The sequence below is a fragment of the Somniosus microcephalus genome, chromosome 26, assembly GCF_052327205.1.
Source record: "Somniosus microcephalus isolate GS21.2 chromosome 26, FLI_Smic_1.0, whole genome shotgun sequence".
In the NCBI taxonomy this organism is placed as follows: domain Eukaryota; kingdom Metazoa; phylum Chordata; class Chondrichthyes; order Squaliformes; family Somniosidae; genus Somniosus; species Somniosus microcephalus.
Window position 1 is genome coordinate 14,414,360 of NC_141012.1, and position 22,729 is coordinate 14,437,088.

Sequence of the window (22,729 nt, forward strand, 5' to 3'; positions counted from 1 at the left end):
GTTTGCTTCAATCCGCTTAAAGCTGTAAACTGAAAAGCAACAATTTGGATTGGTTCCCGCACTTCAAAGAATGACCTGCTCCAGCCCACAGACATGGAAAGTGCGGAGAAAAGGCAGCAATATAGTTTCCCCCGGAGCCATGAAATGGAGTTTAAATTAACGACAAAGACAAAATGGAAATTCCCCACCCGCACAATTCCGATAAGACAAATTCCCGGAAAGTTCTTGTTGTAAATCAATCTTCAACAAATGTGAATTAGTCCATCTTGTTCTATCTGGAATAGGTGTATGCAAAGCTTAGATGCAAGGAGTGAGAGGGGGATTTTTTTCATTAGTTCTGAGAGATGAGCAAAGTACACTAAACCTCATGACAGCTGGACTTTGGAGTCAGACCTGCAACATTTATCTTCGTCTCTTTTATATCGTGCACTGGAGTGAGCTTCAATCCGCTTGAAGTGCCCATCTCTAGTTGGCCTGAGGGCATTAAGAGTTAATTACAGAGTGTTGGACTGGAGTCACGTGCAGTGGTGGCAGGATCCCTGCCCTAAAGGACATTGTGTGGAGATGCCGGTGTTGGACTGGGGTAGACAAATGTGAGAAGTGGCACAACACCAGGTTATAGTCCAACAGCTTTATTTGAAATCACAAGCTTTCGGAGCAATAAATCTGTTGGACTATAACCTGGTGTTGTGCCACTTCTCACGAAAGGACATTAGTGAACCAGATGGGTTTTTATGACCATCAGGCAGGCTTTCATGGTCATTGCCTGGGGCTAGTCAACAAATCACCAGATTCACTGAATTTAATTCCACAATGGGAGGGTTTGAATTCATGACACTAAGGTTGCTGGTTCAGTGCTATAACCAATACATTACTGCAGCCCTTTGAAATTAGAGTCCCAGTGACAGTAGAAGGAATTTTCTTTGCTCAGCCGACCTATTCTACTGTACTTTAAAAAAGTCAGCACTCGGAGGGTTAATTACAGCATTTGTCTGAGGTTTTCCGAATGGACAAACAGATGGGATGATTCCAAGCTGTGCGGGATATTTTATACTCTTACTGCCAAACATCTTTCAGATGGAATGAAATGGCCCAAAGACGAAACAGAAAGGGTGACGGGGGTGGGGAGAAGCAGGTATTCTGTGTGAAGCATTAACCACTCGGATACTGAAGAGACCTTGCAGAGGAGCTTCCTGGGGAATGTTAGCTTTAAAATGATGCCCAGATTAACTTCAGTTACGTTGATAGGCTGGTGTTGTTTTCCTTGGAGCAGAGAAGGTTGAGAGAAGATTTGATAGCGGTGTTCAAAATCATGAGGGGTCTGGACAGAGTAGATAGAGGGAAACTGTTCCCATTGGCAGAAGGGTCGAGAACCAGAGGACACAGATTTAAGGTGATTGGCAAAAGAACCCAAGGCGATGTAAGAAAAAACTTTTTTACGCAGCAAGTGGTTAGGCTCTGGAACACACTGCCTGCAAGGGTGGTGGAGGCAGATTCAATCTTTCAAAAGGAGTTGGGTAAGTATCTGAAGGAAAGAAATTTGCAGGGTTACGGGAAAAGGCCAGGGGAGTGGGACTAGCTGAAGTGCTCTTGCAGAGAGCCGGCATGGGCTCGACAGGCCGAATGGCCTCATTCTGTGCTGTACCCATCCTATGATTCTACCCCTGCGGTGCGCGTAGCTGAAGATTGACAGAGATCCAAAAAATGATTTATTTTGTCTTCAATCTTCTCTCTTACTCCTCCGCTTCTGGAGGTGGAAGCCTAAGCTGCGTATAGGTCCACCAGCCCTCTGGTACCTCAGTCTTGCGGCCAACCTTCATGGGCGAGCCTGAACAGTAAGAGCTCGAGGGTTATTTTACCACAGGTGCTTCACAGCCGAGCCCGAACGTGTGTTCCCACCTGGCCTCACACACGTGGCCTTCCAGCTGTTGAATGCTGGATAATAATCAAAAGGAGCATCTCTGTCTGCTTCCTTAGACCAGGGACGCAGAGGCCCACGCCAACACTTCTAATGCCACCCAAGTGAGACAGATTAATTCAGCACACACCAGGGGCCTTCCTGATTTGAAGGACTCAAGTCTCATGCCAAACAAATCATTTACCATTGGGACCGCCAACCTTTCGATACAACAGTGAACAAGGTGTCACTTTATGCTAGAAATTGCAACCTGACCATCCAGTATTGATGACATCAGGGCCTGCCCATATTGGTTCCTTCTTTGACTGCAATAATATAATTACAGCCTGGGATTTCCTGCAGTATATTTACATTTAAGCTCGCTATCCCTCGTAGAGATGAGTCAGAATCTTCAAAAACGGTGCACAATCACCAGAGACCTTGGCAGTGAGAGCCACTGCCAGATTTTGGCAGCAATTAAGCCATAAATGAACTTTTTTGTTGACTTTATGTTAACAAAGCTGCATTAAATACCAAGAGCTTGTAGCACACAAAGGAACGTACAACTGGGCTCTCTTGTACAATCAAAGTTTGCAAGCACCAGCAAATGCACACACCCCGGAGGCCACACCTTTTCCGCACCTGCCATTATGTCACCAGCCATATCTGCAGGCCTTTGCATACCTGCCTGTCTCAGCAGGCTCTGGGTCAGCAGGCGACCAGTTGCAGGGCTTTAAAGGCTGGCTGCTGCAAGGACTGCTGCAGCCAAACTGCAGCACAGAAATGGCTCTGCTAGAAGCAGCCAAGTCACCATCACCCTCAACATTTATGCCCCAGGCTCATTTTAGACCAGCACTGCCATCTCAGCCAAAGTGCTGCCCACAGATGTAGCAATCAGGTGACCAATGCACTGGTTAGCATGTCCATCTGCTTCCCCACTGCATGCAAAGGCAGTACCATGCGAGGAAGAGTGTGCAGGTGAGGGGGACGAGTGGTGGTGGCAGAGGGGGAAAGTAAGGAACCCGAGGTCCAGATAGCTACAGGAAACTCTATTATCCAGCACCGACGGGACGCCGGTTTATCAAAAAGTCCGGATTACAGAGAGGTATAGTTAAAAGGTACGAGAGCTCCGTACACAGCAACAAATCCAGGCTTCCCTGTTGCTTAGCAACATGTGCAGGAACTCCGGCCACAGATCAAGCGTCCCTGTTGCTTAGCAACAAGTGCACGAACCCCGGTTACACAGCCACAGATCCAGGAACTGCCACTAATATGAAGTAAAACTTACCTGAACCTACTCCTGAATTTTGCCAGTTAAGAGATTTCTGGTTATTTAGGTGCTGGTTAAGAGAGAGTTTCCTGTACTTGGCGGCTACGGTTGACCCAATGTCCTTTGGGAAAAGCAGCAGTGTGGTGAAACTGGGCGGTCCCCGTCGTGCTTGTCAGTACGAAAGGAGGTGAAAGTGCTGGTTTCCCGCAGGCTGTGGCGCCAGGTGCCACTGGCAGGTAAGAGTGCCAAAGCTTGCGGATATGGTTGGTGGCACAGCAGCTGGTGCAGGCAAGGGCAGGTCTGGGGACTTCTGAACTCCCTGGAATGCCTACTTTCAACCTTGTGTCACTTCAACCATGAAATACAGTGTCTGAGGTGCAACAAAACTAACCTCCCATCCTTATAGGAACAGGAGGAGGCCATTCAGCCCCTCGAGCCTGTTCCGCCATTCAATGAGATCCTGGCTGATCTGCGACCTAACTCCACATACCCGCCTTTGGCCCATATCCCTTAATACCTTTAATTAACAAAAATCTAGCAATCTCGGATTTAAAATTAACAATTTGATCTAGCATCAATTGCCGTTTGCGGAAGAGAGTTCCAAACTTGTACCACCCTTTGTGTGTAGAAGTGTTTCCTAATTTCACTCCTGAAAGGTCTGGCTCTAGTTTTTAGACTGTGGCCCCTAGTCCTAGAATCCCCAACCAGCGGAAATAGTTTCTCTCTATCTACCCTATCAGTTGCCCTTCATATCCTGAAAACTTCGATCAGATCACCCCTTAACCTTCTAAATTCCAGGGGAATACAACCCTATTTTAGCTCGAGTCGTCGGCCACTACACGGCTCTGTCGGTCAAATTTCGAGCCTCGTGGCTCCTTGAGCTGGAGTGAAAGCTGCGAGTGGAAGAGCTCTTTTTTACATGCCTTCACTTTCTAATTGTGATTCGGTTTTGCTGCCTTGAACATGCTTCATTTACACTCAGCTATTCAGCGGCTTAGTACAATAATTGGCTATTTTTTCAGGATGGTTAACAAAATACCTATGGTGATAGGATCATACAGCAGGGATGGCGGCCATTCGGCCCGTCGTGTCAGTGCTGGGTTTTTGAAAGAGCTCTCCAATTAGTCCCACTCCCCCGCTCTTTCCCCATAGCCCTGTAAATTTCTCCTTTTCAAGTATATATCCAACCCCCTTTCAAAAGTTACTATTGAATTTGCTTCCATCACCCTTTCAGGCAGTGCATTTCCAGTTCATAACAATTTGCTGCGTAACAAAAAAGATGTCTCCTCATTTCCTCCCTGGATTTTTTGCCAATTATCTTAAGTCTGTGTCCTCTGGTTACCGACCCTCCTGCCAGTTTCTGCCCATCCACTCTATCAAAATCCCTCATGATTAGGAGTAAATAAAAATTGTTTCAGAAAAGGGAAGAACGAACTAGAATTTATTAAGGGCCTCATCATATCCTCAGAACATCAAACTAATTTGTTACTTTTGAAGTGCAGTCACTAGTTAAGTCAGACAGCTAATTTGCACGTGAATCCAGACAAACATATTCAAATTAAAACACAATGAGAAAAAACATTACAATGCTCTTCAAGCGCGCCACTGAAAGTTTACTGAGAGAATTGTACACATAAGTACCTACAATAAATCTACTCACTTCTGCAGTAAAGGGATTAAAAACTGAATCTGAAAAAGGATGGCTACAAAGAACACATTCTCAAAGGCTAATCTAATATGGTTTTTGTGAGAGAGAGTGAGGGCGAGAATGTGAGTCAGAGATGGAGAGAGTGAGAGGCAGAGCGAAAGAGATGGAGAGTGAGTCAGAGCGAGATGGAGAGTCAGAAAGATGGAGAGAGTCAGAGAGAGATGAGAGAGTGAGAGTCAGAGAGATAGATAGTGTGAGAGTCAAAGAAAGAGAGAGATAGTGAGTCAGAGAGAGATAGAAAGAGTCAGAGAGATATGGAGAGAGAGTCAGAGAGAGAGAGAGAGAGAAAGAGAGAGAGAGATGGAGAGAGTGAGTCAGAGAGAGAGAGATGGAGAGAGAGAGTTAGAGAGAGATAGAGTGAGTCAGAGAGATGAAGGAGAGTGAGTGTGAGAGGGGGGGGGAATTTCAGAGAGACAGATGGAGAGAGTGAGTCAGAGAGAGAGAGAGTTGGAGAGAGTGCATGCTTGCAAAGAGGCAGAGTGTGAAAGCCTGAATGAGTGTGTGTCAAAAGAAAGACTTGCATTTCTATAGCGCCTTTCATGACTTCCCAAAAGCACTTTACAGCCAATGAAGTACTTTTGAAATGTAGTCGCTGTTGTTAATGTGGGAAATAAGAATTGTAATGTCAGAATAAGAAAGTACGTGGAAGAATGTGGGAGAGACTAATGGGAGGGCGGGATTGGCGTGTGGGAGAGAGACTGTGAGGGGGACTTTAATGGGAGGGTGGGATTGATGTGTGGGAGGCCCGGAGCACACGGCTCAGCTAGAAGTTAAGAAGGAAGCGAAGCCAATTTTAACTGCTGGGCCGGATTTTAATCATTGAAATTGGCCTTCCACCCGAGGTCAGCGGGAACGATGTCACTCCTGCTCCTCCCGGACCCCCAAGAAGCCCCCCCGAAGAATAAAAAATATGACTTACTCTCCTCTGCATCCCGCCATTGTTTCTCTGGCGGGTTTAATACTGCGCGGCCCACGCACCATTCCCGTCAGGTGGGGGGGGGGTTTAAAATCAATAGATGGTGAGCGAGACAGGGAGTGAGTGAGTGAGTGGGGGAGAGAGACACACACAAACAGAATGAGAAAGTACAAGAATGTGTGGGAGAGAGAGTGTGTCAGAAAAGGAAAGTGTGTGGGAGAGAGAGTGTGTCAGAAAAGGAAAGTGTGTGGGTGGGAGGGAGGGAGAGAGAGAGAGAGAGAGAGAGAGAGACACGCACACAGACAGAAAGAGAGAGAGAGAGATATGCCATCTGCTATTTGTTAAATCCACTTTGTAAAGATAATTACTGGGTTTAGAAGTCTGTGCATTCGAAAATATTAAAAGATTCAGACAGAGAGAATGTCAGAGATGCTAAATAGTGCCTGATGTTAAAACTGAAAACATATGCTCCAATTTCCAACGTTCCTTAGAAACTGTTACAAAAACGCTGATGGCTGCTCCCAGTGATGACAGAATGATGGACTGACATCCACAATTCATACCTGTAAACAATCTTTCATCCAAAGAAATTAGTCAGCAATAGCTACCCAAAGAAGGATGCAGACTGGAGCAGGAAGGATTTGTTCGAAGTGTTCCCAGACATCAGGTGATGTTAATAAAGGAGTTTTTTTTTTTATATGCACACCAGTTAAAAATTTTGAAATTCAACTCGGCTGCCGTTGAGTTTCCACACTGACCTCGTTTAGTCTGTAAGACGGGTTTAGGACAACGTTCCGTGTTAGCGGCGCTTTGTTCTGCGCTGCCTGCTTCTTTTAGCGCGTGGTCCCTTTAAATTTCTGCACCTGCGTAGTTATTTACAACGTAAAAGCGGTGAGCAGCCTGCGCGGGACCTTTCAGATTACTGCGCGCGCACCTTAGTGGGAACATTGGTTCGGGAGGGGTGGGGTACAAAAGAGGGCCGGGGAACCTGATATTCTGCCTCTTCTCCCCGCCCCAGAAATCAGTCGCTCCAGAAAGAGCTGTCAACCTGACAACTGGTCTCAGTGACTTGGGGAGGGAGAGGAAAGCTTCCGTCCCTAGTTTGGGGACACCAAGGTGAATTGTAGCGCTGAATCAAACGTTGAAGAGGGCTTGATCAAAACTGGTGGCACATCTTAAAATAAATTAAGGAAAGACAGAACTTACATTTCTACCACGCCTTTCACAATCTCAGGACATCCCAAAGCGTTTTACAGCCAATGAAGTACTTTTGAAGTGTAATCACTGTCGTAATGTAGAGAAACACGGCAGCCAATTTGTGCACAGCAAGCTCCCACAAACACCAAGGTGATAATGATCAGATAATCTGTGTTTTTTAAAAAATTTTTTAAGTGATGTTGGTTGAGGGATTGATATCAGCCAGGACACCGAGGATAACTCCCCTGCTCTTCTTTGAATAGTGCTATGGGATCTTTTACGTTCAGCTGACAGAGCGGGGGCCTCGGTTTAATGGCTCATCCAAAAGTCGGCACCTCCGACAGTGCGGCGCTCCCTCAGCACTGCACTGGAGCATCAGCCTAGATTACGTGCTCCAGTCTCTGGAGTGGGGACTTGAACCCACGACCTTCTGACTCAAGAGGCGAGGGTGCTGCCCCCTGAGCCATGGCTGACAGCTTAATTATTTAAAAAGATCTATTTCTAGCAAAATAAAATAGCACACTAAAGGGGCAATAAGAACTCGCAGTTATATAACACCTTTAATGTAAACACATCCCAAGGCATTTCACAAATGGGTGTAATGAAAATGGATACCAAGCCAGGAAGGAAGAAATGAGGAAAGCTTGATTAAAGAGAGAAGGTTTTTAACAGGTTGAGGGAGGAATGGGGAGGCAGTGAGCTTTTGAGAGGGAGTGACAGAGAATAAATGCCGAGGTGGCTGAAGGCTCTGTCACTATTGGTGGACAGAGGGCGGGGGAATGCATTAAAGGCTAGAGTCGGAGGACTGATATATGGGGCGGAGAGTACAGGCTGGAAAAGATTGCAGAGATAGGGTGAAGCCAGGTCACGGAGGGACTCAAAGAAGAGGGCAAGGATTTGAAATTCGAGGCGGTGGTGGAGTGGAAGCAAGTGGAGACTGGCAGGGATAATCGCCATGGGCGTGCAAGATCATGGGCGTGCAAGATCATGGGCGCGCAAGATCGAGTGTTCGACAGGATGTGGGCGGTTGCGTTCTGAACAAGTTGGAGTTTATGGAGTGCTGGAGGCCAACAGGGAGAACATTGAAGGAATCGAGCCTAGAGGCGACAAAAGCATGGACGTGGGTTTCAGTGGCAGTGCAGGCGGGCGGTAATATAGAGGTGAAATTAAGTGGCCTTGATCAGGGTCACAGTGCTCAACTTCTTACCGCTCAAACTACCCATTAACCGCAGAGATTCCCTACGTACCATTCCATGTGATCTCCAGCTTGTTGGGGTGCAAGGGAATGAGCTTTGCATCTTTCTCAAGAGGGCTGGTGTAAGAGCTGAGGAACGGCACAGACTCCCAGACCTGGAATGGAAGATATACACACGTTTAAAACAACCAGTTGAGATTATTATACACCTGTATTGTAGTTTAGCAGATCTTGAAAGCATTATACCAAAACTTGCAGGGAGGGAAATTCAGTCCAAATGACACAGATCCTGTAAAAGGTTAGAGAGTGTGATATATACACACACACTATTTCTATTTATTTAGTTGTAAATTGCCCATGCTCCACTTTAATTTCCAGTGCCCCCCCCTCCCTCCCACCCCCCACATCCTCCCATGGACAACCTGCCCCAGTTTCACCCAGAGCCTGATCAGAATTTCAGGCACCAACTCCTTAGATGAGTTTCCACAGGCAGTAGTTCATTCTCATTTAACTTAGTGTTGCCTCAAGTTGGGATTGCCGTCATGTACAGGAAACTTTGTGATATCCGGCACCGACGTGTTGCCGATCTATCAAAACTGCCGGATATACAAAGTTAATGTTGAAGCATACGGAGGTTTTCATCTCCATATCTGACAACAAACACTGTTGCTTAGCAACAGCTTCTAAAGAGTCGGCTGCAGCTGCAGGCGTCTCTAGCTGAAGCTGTTGCTATAGCTACAGACTTTGCAGTGGCTGACTGGGAAAAAAAAAACGAGATCTAAAAAAACTTACAGAAAACGGCTCCTGATTTTTGCCGTTAGATCGAGTATTCCGGACATACAACCTCCGGATAAACCAAAGTTTCCTGTATAATGGCATCAGATCAGGAAAACAGCCCATAGTCACCGAACTACAGCTCACCGGACAGAATCACTGACCAACCACGAACAGGATGACTACTGCAAGCACAGTCTGACTGTTTCGAGAAGAAAGTACGAGACAATCCCTCTTGCTGATATCAGGGATGATAGTGTAGTGGGTACGGTACTGGACGGAGGACCTGGAGGTCCTGAGTTCAGATCCCACCGGAGCAAGTTGTGAAGTTGCATCAGAGAATTTGCGGAAAATCTCCAGAAGAAAGGTGACCACGAAAGCTTGCGAATTGCAAATGGTTCACTAATGTCATTCGGACACCTACCCAGTCTAGCTTCCAATCCCACACTTATTACTCGACTCTTAATACCCTCTGAAGTGCCTTAGTTAGCCACTCAGTTATAAAATCACTCACTCACTACCACTTTCTCAGGGAAATAAATGCAGCCTTGCCAGTTATCAGCCATATCCCGAGAACAAAGTTAAAAAATTTACTTTAAGCTGTGTCACCAGTTTTGATCAAGTCCTCTTCAACGTTTGATTCAGCGCTACAATTCACCTTGATGCCCCCGAACTAGGGAAGGACGCGTTCCTGTCCTTCCATTGAAACGTATAAAATTCTGACAGGGCTATACAGACTGGATGCAGGGAGAATGTTTCCCCTGGCTGGGGGGGGGGGGGGGGTCTAGAACGAGGGGTCACAGTCTCAGGATACGGGGTAGGTCATTTAGGACTGAGATGAGGAGAAATTTCTTCACTCAGAGGGTGGTGAACCTGTGGAATTCTCTACCACAGAAGGCTGTGGAGGCCAAGTCACTGAATATATTTAAGAAGGAGATAGATAGATTTCTGGACACAAAAGGCGTCAAGGGGTATGGGGAAGAGAGCGGGAATATGGTATTGAGATAGAGGAACAGCCATGATCATATTGAATGGCGGAGCAGGCTCGAAGGGCCGAATGGCCGACTCCTGCTCCTATTTTTCTATGTTTCTATCCCAAACCATCACTGAGATCAGTTGTCAGAGTGTTTTTTTCTCATCTGCTTCTATTTGTTACAGTTTCCTGGATTCCCCCTGTTGCATTGTGCCTCTTGCTTCTAGTTTCCCCGTTAGGCTGAATGGCCTGTTTCTGTGCTGTAGATTTAATGTAGTTCTACATAATTCTATGTAATGTGGCACTGAAGATAAGGCAGCTAGAATGCTGGCTGCCATTTTGCTTCTTCTCCCTAGCTCCGTACAAGTACAAATTTACAGCCTCAAAGCAAAGAGGAGAGACATAAGAATTAGGAACAGGAGTCGGCCATACAGCACCCCGAGCCTGCTCCGCCATTCAATAAGATCATGGCTGATCTTCTACCTTAACTCCACTTTGCCGCCCCATCCCCATATCCCCTGATTCCCCACGAGTCCAAAAATCTATCGATCTCAGTCTTGAATATACTTAACGATTCAGCATCCACAGCCCTCTGGGGTAAAGAATTCCAAAGATTCACAACCCTCTGAGTGAAGAAATTTCCCTTCATCTCAGTCCTGAATGGCCGACCCCTTATCCTGAGACTATGATCCCCTAGTTCTAGACTCTCCAGCCAGGGGAAACAACCTCTCGGCATCTACCCAGTCAATCCCCCTCAGAATCTTATATGTTTCAATGCGGTCACCTCTCATTCTTCTAAATTCCAGAAAGTATAGGCCCAATCTACTCAATCTCTCCTCATAGCACAACCTACTGATCCCAGGAATCAATCGAGTGAACCTTCGTTGACCCGCCTCTAAGACAAGTATAGAAACATAGAAGATAGGAGCAGGAGTAGGCCATTCGGCCCCTCGAGCCCACTCCGCCATTTCATGAGATCATGGCTGATCATCCAAATTCAGTACCCTGTCCCTGCTTTCTCCCCATATCCCTTGATCCCTTTAGCCTTAAGAAATATATCCAACTCCTTCTTGAATATATTTAATGAATTGGCCTCAACTGCCTTCTGTGGTAGAGAATTCCACAGGTTCATCACTCTCTGGGTGAAGAAATTCCTCCTCATCTCTGTCCTAAATGGCTTACTCCTTATCCTTCCGTTGAAAAGGAGACCAAAACTGTGCACTGTACTCCAGACACACTTCAGTGTCTGGCTAAATACAAGCAGCGCCACCTTGAACAGAGGCAGTGAATGGGGAGATTCCTTTACAGAGGCATTTTCTCAGGCTCCGCGATTCGCCAATGTTTAAACAGGAAGTCTCATATTCAGGACTTCTGCTCAAGAAAAATAGCCTTATAATAATGTTTTTTTTTAATGGAATATTGTCTGAACAGTTTGCGTTGATTAGATCGTCAGGAAGCTGGCTCCGAGACGTTACTGAATACAGCAGCGTGAGGAAGCAAAAACTATTAACCCAGTGATAAAAGCCATTAAATCCAGGATGTGCTTACGTCAACCAGGAGTCACTGGATGACGATCAGCAGCGGGAACACTGGCTGTTTTTTCTCCTCCTTGAGCCCATTTGGCACCATCTACTGGGGGTTGCTTTAATCACCATAACTACGTACCTTTGCGGCGTTAACCAGCCGCCAGGCATTAAGGAGCCCAAAACCATGCTGGTGACTATGGCTGAATCCAGCTCCGTTCACTTGCCATCCAGCGATGCGGTCATCAAACTAAAGGAAAAAAATTAGAATCATAAAGGCCGCGTTGTGACGAGTGGATTTAAAGCCGTCTTCCCCCCTCGGCAGCTCCGATCCCTGTCCAGTCCCGTCCCACCCTCCACGTTTACAATGTCCAATCCCATTATAGGTGGTTAGCCACGGCTCAGTGGGGAGCCCTCTTGCCTCGGAGTCAGAAGGTTGTGGGTTCAAGTACCCACAGAACCTAGGCTGCCACTCCAGTGCCAGTGCTGAGGGAGTGCGGCACTGTCGGAGGTGCCGTCTTTCGGATGAGACGTTAAACCGAGGCCCCGTCTGCCCTCTCAGTTGGGTGCAAAGCGTCGAACGCAAGAATTGCAGGGGAGGTTCTCTCCGGTGTCTGGCCAATATGTATCCCTTAACCAACGTCGCTAAAACAGTTTATCTGGTCATTGTTGTTTGTGGGAGCTTGCTGTGCGTAAATTGGCTGCTACATTACAACAGTGTCTACACTTCAAAAAGTACTTCATTGGCTGTAAAGCGCTTTGGGACGTCCTGAGGTCGTGAAAGGCGTTATATAATAAGAAAGGGTGCAAGGACAATCCTAGTAACTACAGGCCAGTCAGTTTAACATCAGTTTAACATCAGTGGTGGGTAAACTTTTAGAAACCAAGGAAAAAAATTAACAGGCACTTGGAGAGGTTTAAGCTAATTAAGGAGAGCCAACACGGATCTGTAAAAGGCAGATCGTGTTTGACTAATCTATTTGAATTTTTTGATGAAGTAATAGGGAGGATTGATGAAAGGAATGCAATAGAAGGCTGGTTAACAAAATTGAGGCTCATGGAATAGGTGGGTCAGTGGCAGCTTGGATAAGGAATTGGCTTAAGGACAGAAAACAGTGAGTTGTGGTAAATGGCTGTTTTTCAGACTGGAGGATGGTAGACAGTGGTGTTCCCCAAGGGTCAGTGCTGGGGCCACTGCTTTTTTTAAAGATATATATAAAAATGACCTGGATATTGGAATACAGAATAGAATTTCTAAATTTGCCGATGACACCAAACTTGGGGGTGTGGCAAACAGTGAGGATGATACCAATCGACTGCAACAGGGCATAGAAAGGCTAGCAGAATGGGCAGACAAGTGGCAGATGGAATTTAATACAGAGAAGTGTGAGGTGATGCACTTCAGCAGAAGGAACAGGGAGAGGCAATATACACTTAATGGCACAGTTTTAAAGAGTGTGCAGGGACAGAGGGACCTGGGAGTTAATGTGCATAGGTCCCTGAAAGTGGCCGGACATATTGAGAGAGTGGTTAGCAAAGCATATGGGATCTTGGGCTTCATAAATAGAGGTACTGAGTACAAAAGTAGAGAAGTTATGCTGAACCTTTATAAAGCACCACAACTGGAGTATTGCGTCCAGTTCTGGTCAGCACACTTTAGGAAGGATGTGAAGGTCCTTGAGAGGGTGCAGAGGAGATTTACCAGAATGGTTCCGGGGATGGGGGATCTTAGTTACAAGGACAGGTTTGAGAAGCTGGATTTATTTTCATTAGAGCAAAGGAGGTTGAGGGGTGATTTGATAGAGGTGTACACGGGTTTGGATAGGCTAGACGGGGAAAGGCTGTTCCCACTAGTTGATGGTACAAGGACTAGGGGACACAGATTTAAGGTTTTGGCCAAGAGATACAGGGGGGGGACGTGAAGAAAAACTTTTTTACGCAGCGAGTGGTGATGACCTGGAACTCGCTGCCGACGGAAGTGGTGGAAGCGGAGACACTCAATGTTTTCAAGGGGAGACTGGATAGGCTCTTGAGGGAAATAAACTTGCAGGGCTACGGGGATAGAGCGGGGGAATGGGACTGACTGGATTGCTCTGCAGAGAGCTGGCACGGACTCGATGGGCCGAATGGCCTCCTTCTGTGCTGTTATGACTCTATGACTATAACGCCTTTCTTTCTATTGAATTGTACTAAATCAGACACGTCTAGTCCAAAACATATGTGGAAAATGTTTGTACTGACCCATACCCAATCAGTCTGGATGTAACTTTACTTTTTGTATTGATGGTATAATCGAAAGGGAGAGTTGCAAGACCGTGGAATTTCCTCAAATTTTTATATGAGCCACAACTTCCCATAAAATCAAGTTTCCTTTGTATTTTCCACCTATAATTTCCAGTAAATGTTGCTTGTGTGGAATTCCCAAAGCACATTCAGGAACCAAGGCACAATTAAAAACAAAAAATCATCACAAGTTTAAAGGATGTAGAAGGTTACATCATGTGGAGTTTAGTGACAGAAACTGTTGCGGGGGGCGGGGAGTGGAAAGACAAGGACAGAATGTAATACACAGCGGAAAATGAGGAATACAGTCTTGCTATGCAGTCTTGTAGAATCAAAATATGTTGAGGTGGCCGGAAAGAGAGAGAGAAAAATGAAAAGAACTACAAATCTCTTCTGTGGCATCTTATCAAATGCTTACTGAAAAATCCCTATTGCCTTCACCTGTACATTCTATGATTTCCTGAAATTTCAGTTATATTAGTGAAGCACAACCTGCCCATTATAAATCCGAAATAACAACAGAAAACACTGGAAAAGCTCAGCAGGCCAGGCAACATCCGTGGAGAGAGAAACAGAGTCAACGTATTGGGTCGAAGACCCTTTATCAGGACTGAGCTATCGCATTATAAATCCGTACTGACTGTCTCTGTTTAGCCTAGTCCATTCTAAGTGCTTATTAACTGCATCCTGTGTAACAGTGCTGTGGAATCCATGATATAAACGGGGTGGAACACAACACCGAGCCTCTTAAAAAAAAAAAAAAAAAAAAAATCAACATCAGACTGCGAGCCTGTGACCTCTGGAGTGGGACTGAGGAAGGAAGGATGTTCTTGCCATGGAGGGAGTGCAGCGAAGATTCACCAGACTGATACCTGGGATGGCAGGAATGACGTATGAAGAGAGATTGGGTCCATTGGGCTTATATTCGCTGGAGTTTAGAAGAATGAGAGGGGATCTCATTGAAACTTAGAAAATTCTAACAGGACTAGACAGACTAGATGCAGGAAGGATGTTCCCGATGGCAGGGGAGTCCAGAACCAGGGGTCACAGTCTAAGGATAAGGGGTAAGCCATTTAGGACAGAGATGAGGAGGAATTTCTTCACCCAGAGAGTGGTGAACCTGTGGAATTCTCTACCACAGAAGGCAGTGGAGGCCAATTCATTAAATATATTCAAGAAGGAGTTAGATATATTTCTTAAAGCTAGAGGGATCAAGGGATATGGTGAGAAAGCAGGGCAGGGTACTGAATTTGGATGATCAGCCATGATTTCATTAAATGGCGGAGCAGGCTCGAGGGGCAGAATGGCCTACTCCTGCTCCTATCTTCTATGTTTCTATGACCCACAACCTTCTCACTCAGAGTCGAGAGCGTAACCACCCGCTGTGTTGCGGCTGATGCCCAAGGAGCGCGGAGGCTTCAAGTGCTGCCCCAGCTGATCTCCGCTACCTCAGCACAGGCCAGCGACCACACCTGGGCCCTTCTGGTCTGCATGGCTCAGTTATATACTGTATGACTCACTTACCTGTTGATCCTAGGCCTTTTCACTCGGTGAAATGCTTTGGGACGTCTGGCGGTTGTGAAAGGCGCTTTATAAATGCAAGTCTTTCTTTTTCGTTTAACACTGACAGGCTTCAACCAGGCCTCACGAGGCAGGGACAGAAAACAATAGGGCTTTGTTTTTAAACTAAGGCAGAACAGAGCATGGATGTTTATAAGTTGTTTACAAGGTGCAAAGAAGATTTACTAGGATGGTCTCAGAACTGAGAGGTTCTACCTATCAGGAAAGATTGAACAGGCTGGGGCTCTATTCTCTAAAGAAAAAAAAAAGACTGAGGGGTGACCTGATCGAGGTCTTTAAGGTTATGAAAAGGTTTGATAGGGTCTGACTTAAGAAAACTACCAGGCACTTGGTCTAAGTGTTAAACAAAGCTTTAATCAACTGTTTTGCAACATGGAGGTCTAGTTGTGTCCTTCACTAGTTCCTGTTAAGAATGTCCCTGCGCAAGCTGGGCCCGTGCCCGAGTATTTATACTCTCCCTGGACAGCGCCACCCGCAGGCCGCTCAGCATTATTTCATAAGTCTTTCTTTCATGAATGACTGATTCATGTCAGGGACGAAGTAGAGAAGATGTTTCCACTTGTGGGTGAGACCAGAACTAAGGGCCATAAATATAAGATAGTCATTAATAAATCCAATCGGGAATTCAGGAGAAACTTCTTTACCCAGAGAGTGGTTAGAATGAGGAACTCTCTACCACAAGGAGTAGCTGTGGCGACTAGCATAGATGCACTTAAGGGGAATCTAGATAAGCACAAGAGGGAGAAAGGAATCGAAGGGTATGTTGATAGAGTTAGATGGTGGGAGGAGGCTCGTGTGGAGCATAAACAGCGGCATGGACACGTTGGGCCGAATGGCCTGTTTCTGGGCGGTAGGTAAAACTATGTAAAGATGACAATTTGTCAGCTTTGCTCTGTTCTTACCAGTGTAGATGTGAAGACGATGATGTGTTGAACGTCCCTCCACGTCAGGCACGGGCGAACCTGAAGCATCAGCGCAACCATCCCTGCAGCAAGTGGCGCGGCAGCCGAGGTCCCCGTGTGCCCCTCCGTGCAGCCGGTCCCCTCCTGCATATCCCAGTCAGAGGTCACCTGAATAGTTAGAACAACAAAAGCAGGCAAGGAAGGGTTAACTAACCGTGCATCTGGGGGAGACTTGGGTCAGCTTGAACTGGGAGATCATGATGCATGATGTAGCGCACACTGCCATTTATCATGGTACACACAGCAAACTGGACTTGCCAAGTTAGTTCAGACAAACAGAAATCTGGACATTGCTGACTGCAATTCACTCAGAAGAAAGTGAAAGGAGTTAAAGAATAATTGGCCCAGTAGTTGTCAGCTAATGGTCTTACAGGCCTCTGCAGTTTGAATCCCAGTCTCAACTCAAAGAAACTCTTGCATTTACTTATCACCTCATTGTAGTGTCTCAGAGCACTTCACTTTTGAACTGCAGTGACAGCTATTAAGCGACTAAATGCAGAAGCCATTTTGTGCCACAAATAGCAACGAGATGAATCATCGATTAATGGTAGCATTGGTTGAAGGAAGAATGTTAGCCTCGTGACCAGAGCACTTGGGACAATTTCCTGCTCTTCTCTGAATAGTGACAAGGACTATTTAATATCCACATCCAGGAAGATAGGACCTCAATTTAACGTTGCTAATGTTGGGGTGGTCTATCACCACTTTGCCTATCCATTTGAGGACACAGGCGTCAGCTCTGATTCGGAAGGTTGTGGGTTCAATTAAAAAGCCTGAATCCATGTGCCAATTAACATTAATCAGACTCCAGAAATTATAAACTCATGTTGAATACACACCATCACTTGAACTTGATAGCTTGATTCAACTGTCTATGATAATCTATCGATCACGCCATGGAAGGAGCGCAGCGAAGATTCACCAGGCTGATACCTGGGATGGCAGGAATGATGTATGAGGAGAGATTGTGTCGATTGGGCTTATACTCACTGGAGTTTAGAAGATTGAGAGGGGATCTCATCGAAACCTATAAAATTCTGTCAGGCCTGGACAGACTAGATGCAGGAAGGATGTTTCCGATGGCCGGGGAGTCCAGAACCAGGGGGTCACAGTCTAAGGATAAGGGGTAAGCCATTTAGGACTGAAATGAGGAGGAATTTCTTCACCCAGAGAGTGGTGAACCTGTGGAATTCTCTGCCACAGAAGGCAGTTGAGGCTAGTTCATTAAATATATTCAAGAAGGAGTTGGATATATTTCTTAAGGCTAAAGGGATCAAGGGATATGGGGAGAAGGCCGGGACAGGGTACTGAATTTGGATGATCAGCCAGGATCTCATTAAATGGCGGAGCAGGCTCGAGGGGCCGAATGGCCTACTCCTGCTCCTATCTTCTATGTTTCTGAGATCAAAGGGGCAGAAGAGTAATAACTCCAAAGGGGATCTCTGCTCACTAGCTCTTCCTGTTCTATCAATGTAGAAGTGAACAGGTGAAGGCTCTGCAAGTTGGGCTCAACTCAGAATCACAGAATCACAGAAACCCCACAGTGCAGATAGAGGCCATTTCGGCCCATCGAGCCTGCACCGACACATATTCCACCCGATCCCCGTAGCCCCTACACCAACACATATCCCACCCTATCCTTGTAACCCCACGTGTTTAATCCCCCTAACACTAAGGGTCAATTTATCATAGCCAATCAACCTAACCTGCACATCTTTGGACTGTGGGAGGAAACCGGAGCACCCGGAGAAAACCCACGCAAACACGGGGAGAATGTGCAAACTCCACACAGACAGTCACCCGAGGCCGGATTCGAACCCGGGTCTCTGGCGCTGTGAGGCAACAGTGCTAACCACTATGCCACAGTGCTAACCACTATGCCAACTGTGCCTACAAAAGTTGCGTGTTACACACACGGTTACAAGTTCAGTATTATTAGGAGCGTAAGTGAAGCATTGTGTCTTCTTATTTTTGGACCGCAGAGTTGCAAGTTAATTGTTATAATCTAGTGGAATCTGCTGTGTTGATCTTTTGCTACTGTTTCACTTTTTATCTGGTAATAAAGCCGATTCGTAGATCGAGTCACAAAGTTTGACAATAATTATTTTTCAGTTATTCACGGACTAGGAAAGCTTGTGTCATTTCCAGTGAGCAAATGGCACTAATAAGGGCATTATATATTCAACTCTGGGCAACCAGATATCGTGTATAAGGTCACAATATGGTCTGTAGGGAACGAGGGTCCTTGGTGAATATAGTGTGCCATGCCTGTAATAGGGTACCACAGCACACACCCGTTGTGTATAGTGCACTGTAGGCCAATGGGATTGCACATTATGTTTTCAGAACATATTGCTTGCCAGATCTTTTGGGATGAAACAGACTTCCGTGGACTTCCCACGCAATGTCCTATTTGGAGGACATGATTACTTTGCTGGCCTAGAGTCCAGCTGACCGACTCGGAAGGGAATTGAGCCAAAGTTTAGTCGTTGACACGGTGTTTTTATGCCAAAAGAAGTTTTTCATATCATGGGTGCGAATGTTGAGATATTACCTATCTTCCTTCCAAGTATATCTCTGGATGAGTCAGCCATCGGAGATGATGAATTTGTCTCTTCCCTCCACCATGCATATACAGGAAACTCTCCATTATCCGGCACCAACGGGACCGTCATGGTGCCGGTTTATCAAAAAGTCCGGATTACAGAGAGGTATAGTTAAAAGGTACGAGAGCTCCGTACACAGCAACAAATCCAGGCTTCCCTGTTGCTTAGCAACATGTGCAGGAACTCCGGCCACAGATCAAGCATCCCTGTTGCTTAGCAACAAGTGCAGGAACCCCAGTTACACAGCCACAGATCCAGGAACTGCCACTAATATGAAGTAAAACTTACCTGAACCTACTCCTGAATTTTGCCAGTTAACAGAGATTTCCGGTTATTTAGGTGCTGGTTAAAATTTACTATTTTGAGGGGAGCCAGCCCAGCCATCAACCAAGCTTTGACCGAACTAATTTCTGATTACAGGCAGCGGCCACCAACAAAGGGAGCTAGCCAACTCTGACTGGAAACGTGGAGTGATTGGGATAGTTTCGTGTATTGGTCACTGCCCAGCAGACTCTTCCCTGAAACCCATTTTCAATTCCCATTGTCTACCTCAAGTTCTAAATATATATGGTAGAAATTCCCCAAGATTGACCGTATCCCATCCAGAGAAAATTCAGCCTTGGAATTCTCATACCAAAAGCACTGACAATTATTGGGAACCAGCTGTTTTCTTAAAGTGGAATCTTAGCCTGCGCCAACTGTGCAATTGATAAACTAGAATTTTCCAGCACTCAAGTTAGAAAATACATGTCTAATACATCATAACATGCATTTTCCACAGGAATTACAAATAAATCGCAACTCAAATATCAAGCCTAAATTTCAAGCACATCTTCACAATAACAGGAACCAACTGTCACTGTGATAAGATTTTTAGCTAGAACTGCTTTCCTGTTTATGAAACTCTATATTGGCTCTTCTGGTAATGTGATCTCTCTTATAGTAATGGACTGAGTTCTATGACTCCCCGGGGCTGTATTACATGGAGAAGTAAAATCACCCATTATTGCATTAACATGAAGGACCTGCAACAAGGCTCCAATCTTTAGCTTCCCTGCAACATTATTTTTATTCCACTGGCTCAATCTGTATTCTAAAATGACAAGCAAATAGAGTTCAAAGTGATATTACAGGAAACTTTTTTTTATCCGGCACGGACGGGATCGACGTGGTGCCGGTTCATCAAAAATTCCGGATAACCGAACGCTATAGTAAAAAGCAACAAACCCTGCAACAGCTTCAGAACAATGGGCACAAGTTCCAAGCGTCTCCATAGCTTAGCAACAGCTGCAGCCACACCCTTGCACAGCAACAAATGAAGTAAAAAAAATAAAAGCTACCTGAACCTACTCCTGAATTTTGCCGGTTAACCGACATTTCCGGTTATTTAGGTGCCGGTTAATTGAAAGTTTCCTGTAACAACACAAAAGGCACGACATAGAACTGATCAGTTTTTCTGGGAATTTTTAAAAATTAATTCACGGGATGTGGATATCGCCGGCAAGGCCAGCATTTATTGCCTGTCCCTAACTGCCCTCAAGAAGTGGCATGTCAGAGGGCAGTTAAGAGTCAACCACATTGCTGTGGGTCTGGAGTCACGTATAGGCCAGACCGGGTAAGGACGGCAGATTTCTTTCCCTAAAGGACATTAGTGAACCAGATGGGTTTTTATGACAATCCGGTAGTTTCATGGTCATCACTGATACTCGCTTTTTATTCCATTTAATTAACTGAATTTTAATTCCCCAGCTGCCGTGGTGAGATTTGAACTCACGTCTCTGGATCATTAGTCCAGGCCTCTGGATTACTAGTCCAGTAACATAACCACTATGCTACTGTACCTCTTGTTGTTCTCTCCATGATGCCATAGTTTGTAAATGTGTTTACAGATTTGCCAAAACTAAAGCAGAGGGGTAAGTACCCGGATTTTTATTTTTTATTTTTTTAAAAGCATTAAGTTTTGTTTTAATGAAAAATCTTACATGATTGCTTACTGGGTTTGTGTGTTAATGTGCTGGGCCATGGAGTGATATGAAGTAGGTTTGCACACACCATTCCTTATGTGGGAAGCTCATCCCTGATGGACTGTGGTTGCGGAGTGCAGTGTGTGTATGGGGGAGGCGGGGTGAGGTAGAGGAGTACTGAGCAGGGCTAGGTTAAAATCGGAGTGGGGTGAGTCCGAGGCATTAATGAGCATCTCCTAGTGACAGTCAAAGAGCAGCACTGGCAGGGGACAGGATGGGATGGGTAGGCTGGTGAGGGAAATGAGCTGAAACTGGAGAAGAAGGTAGGAAGAATAAGGAGGCCACATACTCCTTGGAAAATAAGAGTCTAAATGGGGTAGAGGAGAAAAGGGATCTAGGGATACAGATAAACAAATCACTAAAAGTAGGCCATTAAAAAAGCAAACACTGCATTAGGGTTAGGCACTAGAGGGATAGAATTAAAAATGAGAGAAGTCACGTTAAACTTGTATAGAACCTTGGTTAGACAACACTTGGAGCACTGCGCACAGTTCTGGTCTCCATATTATAAAAAGGTTATAGCGACACTGGAGAAGGTGCAAAAAAGATTTACAAGGATTATATCAGAACTGAGAGGCTTACCCATCAGGAAAGAGTGAACAGGCTGGGGCTCTTTTCTCTTGAAAAGAGAAGGCGGAGGGGTGGCCTGATGGAGGTCTTTAAGATTATGAAAGGGTTGATAGGGTAGAGCGAGAGAAAATGTTTCCACTTGTGGGAGAGAACACAACTAGGGTCCATAAATATAAGATAGTCACTAATACAGGAAACTTTCTGGTATAAGAACATAAGAAATAGGAGCAGGAGTAGGCCAATCGGCCCCTCGAGCCTGCTCCGCCATTCAACAAGATCATGGCTGATCTGATCCTAACCGCCAATCTACTATCACTGAACCATCTCCTGAATCTAACAGAATTAGACACACAAAATAGGAGCAGGATCAGGCTACACGGCCCCTGGGCCCGCTCCGCTACCCACAGGGCCATGACCGATCCGAACCTAGACTCATGTCCAAATTCCTGCCCGTTCCCCATAACCCTTTATTTCTAGGAAACTGTCTATTTCTGTTTTAAATTTATGTAATGATGTAGCTTCTACAGCTTTTTGGGGCAGCATATTCCATGGACCTACCACCACTCTGAGTGAAGTAGTTCCTCCTCATCTCAGTTTTGAAAGAGCAGCCCCTTATTCGAAGACTATGCCCCCTAGTTCTAGTTTCACCCATCATCGGGACCATCCTCCCCGCATCCACCCGATCCAACCCCTTCACAATCTTATATGTTGTCCGGCACTGACGGGACCGAGCTGGTGCCGTACCATCAAAACTGCCGCAGAAACCAGCGCTAATGTTAAAACATACGGAGCTTTTGAGCTCCATGTGAATCAACAAACCCTGTTGCTTAGCAACAGCTTCAAAACAGTTGGCCGCAGCTTAAAAGCATCTCTGTAGCTAAGCAACAGCTTCAGCTAGACCTTGCAGAGCCTGACTGGGGAAAAAAAAGCAACGAGAAGTAAAAAAACTTATAGGAAACGGCTCCTGAATTTTGCTGGTAGATAGAGCTTTCCGGACATCCGGTTAAACGAAAGTTTCCTGTAAATTCAATAGGGAATTCAGGAGAAACTTCTTTACCCAGAGAGTGGTTAGAATGTGGAACTCGCTACCACAGGGAGTGGTTGAGACAAATAGCATAGATGCATTTAAGGGGAAACTGAATAAACACATGAGGGATAAAGGGATAGATTGTTCTGCTGATGGAGTTAGAGGAAGAGGGGTGGGAGGAGGCTCGTGTGGAGCATAAACACTGGCATGGACAGTTGGGTCG

At 45.7% G+C, this 22,729-nt stretch overlaps 1 protein-coding gene across 1 annotated transcript in view; it reads right to left on the reverse strand.

Moving 5' to 3' along the window:
• The window catches only part of LOC147100311 (proprotein convertase subtilisin/kexin type 7-like), a 262,793-nt gene that overhangs the window by 53,115 nt on the left and 186,949 nt on the right, over window positions 1–22,729 (reverse strand). The window contains exons 9-11 of the mRNA XM_085967871.1: window positions 16,220–16,387; window positions 11,596–11,703; window positions 8,236–8,338 (exon numbers count right to left, since the gene is read on the reverse strand). Of these exons, the coding sequence (XP_085823997.1) occupies window positions 8,236–8,338; window positions 11,596–11,703; window positions 16,220–16,387 (379 nt within the window). The remainder of the gene's footprint in view (window positions 1–8,235; window positions 8,339–11,595; window positions 11,704–16,219; window positions 16,388–22,729) is intronic.